General features: G+C 45.2%; 1 protein-coding gene and 1 long non-coding RNA gene across 25 annotated transcripts in view; one reads left to right on the forward strand and one right to left on the reverse strand.

The window, feature by feature from the left end:
- LOC100740130 (microtubule-actin cross-linking factor 1) overlaps nucleotides 1-8,561 on the forward strand; it is a 54,258-nt gene that overhangs the window by 15,029 nt on the left and 30,668 nt on the right. For 8 of the 24 annotated variants that reach the window (XM_012381179.3, XM_033318916.1, XM_033318918.1 and 5 more), the window contains 3 exons: nucleotides 2,442-2,503; nucleotides 7,490-7,579; nucleotides 7,920-8,090. In XM_012381179.3, the coding sequence (XP_012236602.1) occupies nucleotides 2,442-2,503; nucleotides 7,490-7,579; nucleotides 7,920-8,090 (323 nt within the window). Of the gene's footprint in view, nucleotides 1-2,441; nucleotides 2,504-5,927; nucleotides 5,946-6,709; nucleotides 6,770-7,489; nucleotides 7,580-7,919; nucleotides 8,091-8,561 lie in introns of all 24 variants that reach the window. The other 16 variants (XM_033318907.1, XM_033318904.1, XM_033318903.1 and 13 more) reach the window with 3 other exon arrangements.
- On the reverse strand, nucleotides 4,900-6,918 carry LOC112212185. Its single transcript, XR_002945991.2, has 3 exons — nucleotides 6,437-6,918; nucleotides 5,634-5,844; nucleotides 4,900-5,401 (listed from the first exon to the last, which is right to left on the reverse strand). It is a non-coding gene; the product is annotated as an uncharacterized LOC112212185 (long non-coding RNA).

An 8,561-nucleotide genomic window follows, 5' to 3' on the forward strand; every position in this document is an offset into this window, starting at 1 on the left:
CTCCTCGTCCTGCCAATAGAAACTTCTTTTTCAATTGTCCCGAACACACGTTTTTTTATTTTCTCTCGTTTTCATATTTTTTCTTTTTTTTTTTATATCGACTTCGCTTTGGCTTCTCCCTTGGTCTTTGTCGTCCGAGAATCGAGACAAATCGGCACGAAATAGCTAGCCCTACGTGCGATTCTCCGAGTTCTCTTCCCTTGAATATTCCTCGGTCAGAACGAGATTCCGCTTGTTAGAAGCGGAGAAATCGAGAGAAAAGGGAGACCGGAGAATTACACGCATCGCGTAAACCAGAGTTCGTATCGGTTTGAGAGTATACCGTGAACGGAAGTATCTTTTTTGAGGTCGTTTACCTTTTGCCGTTTGACCCGAATGTTTCGCGGAAGTAGCCTCGGAAATAGCCGGGGCAAAATAATTCGCGCCTCGTGACGAGCTCCGATCCAAAGTCTCGAATGTCCGATACGAGAAAGTTCTTAATCCTACGCGATTCTTGTAATTTTCTCGCGCGTATAGTGCAACCATGTATAGACGCAAACACGTGTCTGTGAACTTTGAAAGTGTTTTTGATTTCTCTTTCTTTTTTTTCTTTTTTGTTCATTTAACATTGACTAACTTTCTTGAAGTGTCTTTGTGTGTCTAATATCGCGCCGATCTTTTGTTACCGGATTGAATCGTGGTGGATAGTCAAGGCTTCCCGCCTCCTTAGCGTTTCGACCATGTAGAATCATTTACATTAGAATCCGCTTTTACAAACGGGTTACGCGCTGTTCCTTTTGTCCACGCACATGCACATACGTAGATAGTGTCTCACTTACGAAACGATTTCACGAATGTATCGCGCGTGATAACCAAGCGTTTTCGCCAAACGGTTCTCTTTTATCGAAAGAGTTCTTTTGGGGCGTGTACGCGTGGTTTGCGTACGTAATTCAGTACGTGCCACGTTCGTAGAAACGTGAGCACGTAATTCCCTGTTTGGGCTGTCGTCAGGAAAACATTTATCGCGATTTCCTTTCCATCGTTCCATAACAAATTCATGTCCAGGGACGATCGTCCAGCAATCGTTCCCCGTTATCACACGCTCCGAAATCCCATGTGTGTAGTCGGGGAACGAATGTTCTCATTGTCCCAATTTATCTCCAATTGTGCTTCGGTATGCCACTCTTCCGAAGCGTTGTTTTCGATTACGTTGGAATATTTTTTCCTTTCAAGGCACATGCGGCTTTTCGACGAACTTCGATCGAACCGATTACGAGTTAATACCTTGTCACGTCAATTAGAATAAACGTGTTTATTTATTTTTAACCATTACGTACACGTATAAGCCTAATCGATCGGATCTTTCTTTTTTTTTATCTACTTTATCGTATATTGGATAACGAGTTTCGGTAATTCATGAACGCATTACGGACGAAGTATGACTCGAACGTACACTTAATTGCTATTACGCGGACCTTCCATAAAAGCATCGTTGTAAGACGGTGTAAATAGGTTTGCCTTACCTATTTCGTAACGTTGTTGCCACAAAAATGGGAGAATTCATCGAAACCGTTGTTCGCGACTCCTTTCGAAGTTGAGCAATAGTTCGAGGGTCTGAGAGTTCATTATTCGTATTAGCTACGATCGTCTTCAGTCTCCGCCTGGTTCACGGAGAGGTTAAATAAGTGTTTCTTAATGAAAGCCTACAGCTACACGGAATCGGATAATCGGCCGTAATTAATTGCTACTGCGAAGTCCGAGCAGGAGCCTCCTACTCGATTAATCTCGCGATCGAGTAGTGTCGTCGAACTTGTATCTATCTAGTGTAACGATGTCGGTTCGAATACTGGCGGATATTTCATCGATGGACGTTGTAAGGTTGCTAAGACAGATTATTCGAAACGTACAGCATAGCAAGATAGCACAAGTACAGAACACAAGGGGATAGATATCCCATTGCTTTATTATTAGAGATCAGGTGTTTAGGGCACAGGTTGGGAGGACATGGGCAGACTGCACTTGGCATTTACAGAGCCTCCTAATAATTCGGCAAAGTTTTAACACACTTTCGCTTGTTTGCATGCACGATCGGCTGTTCTTTTCCTTTGTGACTACCTACGTACAAACACCCATCTACCTATCTATCTATCTGCCTACCTACTTTCCTATCCATCCCGACCACCTACCTGTCTGTCTGCCTGTCCGTCTATCTACTGTTGCTTTGGCTGCTTACTGCCTTGATGCCTGATGCCCGATGCCTGTTTGCCCGCGTAGACGATCGCTCGTAACTCGTGTGTCGGTGATAAAATCGAAATTGACGATTTAATTAAACTTCAACGTAGGAAATCGGTACAATCGCATACATTAGAGAAAAGGAAGCGGAGAAGGCGTAGAAAGACAACGTTCGCTTTTCACCCTTGCAATCAACGTCTCTAACAAATTGATCCTCTTTGTGATTGCAGACGAACGAGACGCGATCCAAAAGAAAACATTTACCAAATGGGTGAACAAGCATCTGAAAAAGGTAAGCCTCTCGAATCATACAAAACATCATAGAAAACATTTCGCGTTTTAAGCGGTGTGACAGTCGATGGGCGTTCACTTAAATCGGCCTGCTGCTCGACGACAAACGTTCGAGCAGTAAGTTCGGATTGATCTATAATACATACACGCGCGCGTATGAGCGCGTGCAATCTACCAATTATGATCTAATTCTTCTACAAGAAATGATTAGGTGCATTCCGCGAATTATAAGGGGAGGAGACTGTTCCTCGTACGGCAGCCGTGGCCCTTCCTTCAAAATATCGAACGATACCTAATTTTAGAGCGACCTTAGCAGGAGGCCACGGCTGGTGGAGTCGAGGCGCGAGGGAATATATCGAAACACCTGATAGGTGAGCATACGAGAGCAGCGGCGCGCAACGCCGGGACAACCAGCTGTTTCGTAACCACATATGTAAACGATAGGGGACCTTCTTATCCACCAGTATACAATACGTATATGTTGTGCTTGTTCCTGCACCCGTCTCTTTTTCCATGTAGGACGTACGCGTGGGTCGACCGTAATCCCTTCCAGGAGGGTATTTCACGCGCTGCTATAGAAGGTAACGTATCGAGGAAACCGAGTGGGTGAAATCGAGAAAATTATTCGAATCTATAGTTTCGATTCGTTTCTTGACGAGTTTCCCCTTGTTTTAACGTTTTGCTTCCATTTTTCTCGCACCTCTTTTGGCTTCACCCCCGTCAATGCTATTTCGATTAGTCAGCTGCCAGTCAGCGTAGTTGCCTATGTTCTTCAGCGGAAACTTGGTTTTTCGATATAGGAATGTTCTCGCTCTCTGTCTTGTTTTTTTGTAACGTAGATTGATTAATGAGATTCGAATGATCGTGCTACCGTCGATGCGTTGAATTGAACAAACACCGCCACTGTTCTGCGTCGTACGCATTCTCGAGTCAACACGTGACGGAAAAAACGATGCCGTCGGCGGTGCCAGCATCTATTCCAATGCCGATCGCTGGTCGCTGATGCCGACGATACCATCAACATGCCAGTGCCGATTCTGACGGTGACGAAACCATGGGTGTAGACGCGTTAATGGTCCTGACGACCACGGTGACCGCAACCGACGTCGACGACGATGACCACGACGCCGACGCCGTCGACATGCCACGCGACCGCGAACAATTCTCGTAACTCGAGACACGTTAGCCTTGATCTCACGTGACTCTCGTCTTCGTTTCTTCTCTCTCTCTCTCTCTCTCTCTCTCCCTCTCTCTCTCTCTCTCCCTCTCTCTCTCTCTCTCTCTCTCTCTCTCTCTCTCTCTCTCTCTCTCTCTCTCTCTCTCTCTCTCTCTCTCTCTCTCTCTCTCTCTCTCTCTCTCTCTCTCTCTCTCTCTCTCTCTCTCTCTCTCTCTCTCTCTCTCTCTCTCTCTCTCTCTCTCTCTCTCTCTCTCTCTCTCTCTCTCTCTCTCTCTCTCTCTCTCTCTCTCTCTCTCTCTCTCTCTCTCTCTCTCTCTCTCTCTCTCTCTCTCTCTCTCTCTCTCTCTCTCTCTCTCTCTCTCTCTCTCTCTCTCTCTCTCTCTCTCTCTCTCTCTCTCTCTCTCTCTCTCTCTCTCTCTCTCTCTCTCTCTCTCTCTCTCTCTCTCTCTCTCTCTCTCTCTCTCGGTGGCACCGTCGCGAATCGACGATGACGCAGGTTCTTCTTCTGTTTTCGGAAAGAATAAAAAAGAAAAAAAAGAAAAAATAGAAAAAAAAGAACGGACATGATCGTTCGTAAACGATGATTGTCCCGTTCGAGATAGAAAGAGAAGAGTGCACGTTCAATGATAAATCGAGCAGTGATACATTCCCTGCATTGCTTTCTCGTTACGTTGGTCGCGTATGCAAAGTCAGAAGTCAAGGAGAAAGGAGAAGAGAGGCAAGGTTGAAGCGGTCTGTGTTCGTAAGCGGCGAGTATAACTCGATTGGTATTTCGAGGGTTATCGAGCCTTATTTTCTTCCTATGTTAGTTAGCTCTTCGACCCCGGTTCGTTTCGAAATCGAGCGACGACGAAGAACGGCGCCTACCGAGGTGCGGCATTACTCACCCCTCTCTTTAACTGACCCCTGTTCCATTACCTACTTGTTTCTCCTTCTTCAAAGCTTTCGCTCTCTGGTTCGTATATACATTTCCGAACGAACCACGCAGCCCCACAAATAGATGAAAGATTTTCGCATTGATTAAAAAACGATCAATTGGCCACAGTTTCGCAGTGTAAGAGAAATTTCTTTCGATACTGATTTGATACTGATTCTCTTTGATATTTTTTCCCCTTTAGAAGGGAAGAATAAAAGAAATAGTAAATACATACGAATACGGTCCCATCGTCGATTATATTGATGGTTAATTAGTTTCAATCAACCTATTTTGACTTCGGTAATGAATTCCAGGATATTACGGCGAACGGTACTGCGTATTTGCGCGTTGCTCGGTACTGGTTTTCTTGGCTACCTACCTGCTCGATTCCGCGCGCCCACCTTTCCTCTCGTAACTCTGACCTTATTCGGAAACGTTCTCCTGCGGACGACGTTCCCGATTTACCACCTCTTGCCCGGTAAGTAGGTGGATAAGTAGGTAGTTAGGTACGCAGGTAGGCAAGCACGGTTCAATCAGTCAGTCAGTCAGTCAGTCAGTCAGTTAGTCAGTCAGTCAGTCAGTCAGTCAGTCAGTCAGTCAGTCAGTCAATCAGTCAATCAGTCAGTTAAACAGCCAGCCTGTTGTCGGAGATGTGTTGCACAGTAGCGGAGGGGCAGAGGAAAAAAACCTAGCTGCGATCGCTCAAGAGTGAGTGCATGCTTGGCTATGACGCACCGTTGCCATTGCGTAACATTTGTGCCAGGAAATGGTCCGCTGAAGTAACTTCTGCGTCCATGAATTCCGATCTGTTGAATAATAAAGATATCCTGTGACTCTCCCTTATGTGCCGTCAATGATTCTTGGGACGAAATTGGAGAAGATCATCGTTCCAAGAAGTGAGCGTTAACAATGTTACAAAGAAACATTCGGATGAGACACATCCTCTTTGCGATAATATCATGAATTCTTTTCAAACGTTCATTCATAGATACTGGATCGATCGTACGCCCATCAACTGTACGCGTTTTTATCGCTTACTCGATTTCGATTCGCGAAGATCGGTCGTTGTCCCGGGCGGTAGTGCAAAAAGCTACGACGACTCGATCTCTGCTTCTGCTCACCCGTTTTTACTTTCGTTTTACTCTCGCCCGAGAATAGTTGAAAGCGCGTCGCTTATGCGCAGCATAACGTCCACCTCGGATCCGCTCGTTGTGCCCGTGACAACGCATCGATTGTTTCATGCAGATTCCTGCAATTACATAAGGGCCCATTGTCCAATGAAAATTCATAATAATAATTCTCTACTTTTCATCCTTTTACGCTTATCCACAGCATTGGAAGTACGTGAAGGTACGAATCCATCGTATATTCTTTCCAGCGAACGATCGATTGGGACGAGTGGTTCGGGTTTCTTTTAGATTATGGGATGATCATTAAAATGCATGTCAATAGCACTAATGTGTAAACCTAGGTTCGCTCAAGTTGATAGGCTATCCCCCTCGCTAGTTTAGTATTTGAAAATAGTTATCATTCGGTAGACGTTAATTATGATTTTTCAGCTTCGTACGAGTTAAAAGCAGATGCTCGAAGATTTTTATTTCTTGCGCGTTTTCATAATGTATAAAGTGCAAGATCACAAAGAAACTGTTTTATATTCACGACGTAGAATGTTAAGAAAAGAGTGACGGCGCCGGACGATGAATTTCAAATTTACCGCGCTTAGCAGAACAAACGCTGACGTCTCGAGCACTTGCTTTTCACTCGTCATAGTTCACGGGAACCAGGCTTTGCATTCTAGGTTCGTTCTTTGAAGCGTTGACATGCAATTAAGGATTACCCACTGTAAGTCCTCAATTCTCAAAGGGGAAGTTACCTCTGATGTTTTTGTATTCTTGCATGCCACCGAGCTTTCCGGTCAAGGACCACTCGTCCATGCGACCGACGAGTAGTGGTAGATTCGAACACGTTAATTGCAAGCAAATTAACACGAAGACGAACGATGTACCGTGTGACGGTGACTGGCAACCTGCCGCTACTTTCGGTCGCGTCCAAGCCACTCGAAACTAAACACATAACTCGGGCCGTGCTTCTTTTTCAATCGATGTTTTTTTCAGACTTACACGTGCCTACACGTGTGCGTTCTTGTGAACAACCAACCATGCTGTTCCCCCACTGTAAGTTCAGGGCAGGTGATATTAACGAACGTTGCCATTAGAAGGAACTTCACGCATGCTCCAAGAAACGCAATGTCTTGTTTTATCGAGTGAATTAATTGTTTTTCCAAGTAACGTCCTTTCATATTTCCCTCTGCTTCCATTTGTCACTTAAAGAAACCATCAATGAACAGGCCCGTTGAGAAACCGTGGCAAAAGTCGACGTGCAAAAGCAATGCAATTATCGCGAATTAAACGATCTGCGTGTGATTTCTACGATACCTGAGATTCGTGCTTATCGCGGCCGACATTTAAAGTTTAACTGTGAGTTTGAGGGCCACGATTACTGCGTTTGCACGTGACGCACCGCGGCCGTGTAATGTACCTTTATTTTCGCGAGACACGCGACTATCTTTTCAGAATACCTGCTTCATCGAAATCCGTTCTTCCCTTATCCCCTTTCTCACTACATCCGTTATGTGTGTTTGCACGTACACGTTCCTAGTATTTCGTGTTTTGTAATCGTTCACCGTTCGTTGTTCAATGTCCTCCCGTCCGTGTGCACCATATCTTTTCTTTTTTTACGTTTAATTTTTGGTTGCAGTCGCTCCATTTTCTTGTTTCATACATTTCGATTCGTTCGATGGCTTGTTTTTATTTTCAGTTATATAGAATTGTCGAGAGACACTTGAACAAGGAAGTCATTTATCAGTGCTCTGATGCGTGAAATCGTTGTTGCAGGCCAGCAGACATGTCGGAGATCTGTTCGAAGACCTGCGGGACGGGCACAACCTCATTTCCTTGCTGGAGGTACTCTCGGGCGAGCATCTTGTAAGTATTCCAAATTTTGTTTCCTTCCGTGATACTCTTTTATGCGGCACAGACGCAATTGGCGCTGGTCCGCTTAACCCGTAGGTTTCCAGGGTGAAATGCTCGTTACGTAACTGTCGGGCTGGGACTAACTTGACCTGGATTACAGGGGTAGATGATCTGTATCCTCTATCCGTTTAAACAGGTCACCATGTTTATAAGCAATAAATAATATCTTGAAACGCCAGCAGTTAGGTAACATCGTTTGAACCTTGTCAATCGAGGGTTAATCGTAATTACGGTGATTATGTGCCATATAATAGGATTTGATGTACGATTAATTCAATTTATCGTTTTTTAGCCGCGAGAGAGAGGTCGGATGCGTTTCCACATGCTGCAGAACGTACAAATGGCTCTTGACTTTTTGCGCTACAAGAAGATCAAGCTCGTTAATATTCGTGCTGAAGACATTGTCGATGGAAACCCAAAGTTGACTCTAGGTTTGATATGGACCATCATACTTCACTTCCAGGTGAGTGGACGCTCGGATCTTCCTGAAATTATCACCGATTACGCTTATCACAAATTATATACCACCGCCAAGTATACTCTAGTGGGTTTGGAGATAGCACCTAAGAAAACGGGACGTTTCAATAGGAACGTCTCGACACCTGGTTCGCCCTTTCGAATCGCGATTATCGAAGGAATAATGATACCCATTGTTCGATCGTGCTCTGGCCGAAGTTCAAGCCGTTCCCGCTTTCAAACAACGAAAACGTTTTTTCGTAAGAGTCGCGGAGCGATACCGATCGAAAGTTTCGCTTCCGAGAAACCGATGCTCGCGAGGGGAAAACGGTCGGTTAGGAGAATCATCGCGCAGGAATGTCCGACCACTCTCGTTTTTCTCGCGATTCTCGTTCCGATCGAAAGCGAGTCGGACGGAGGAAGCGCAAAGAAAGAGTGAGAGCCGTTCCAGGCGACGTTTGGCGCCGTCGAGGACGGC

This window comes from Bombus impatiens, unplaced genomic scaffold (genome assembly GCF_000188095.3).
Source record: "Bombus impatiens unplaced genomic scaffold, BIMP_2.2 scf_0129, whole genome shotgun sequence".
NCBI lineage: Eukaryota > Metazoa > Arthropoda > Insecta > Hymenoptera > Apidae > Bombus > Bombus impatiens.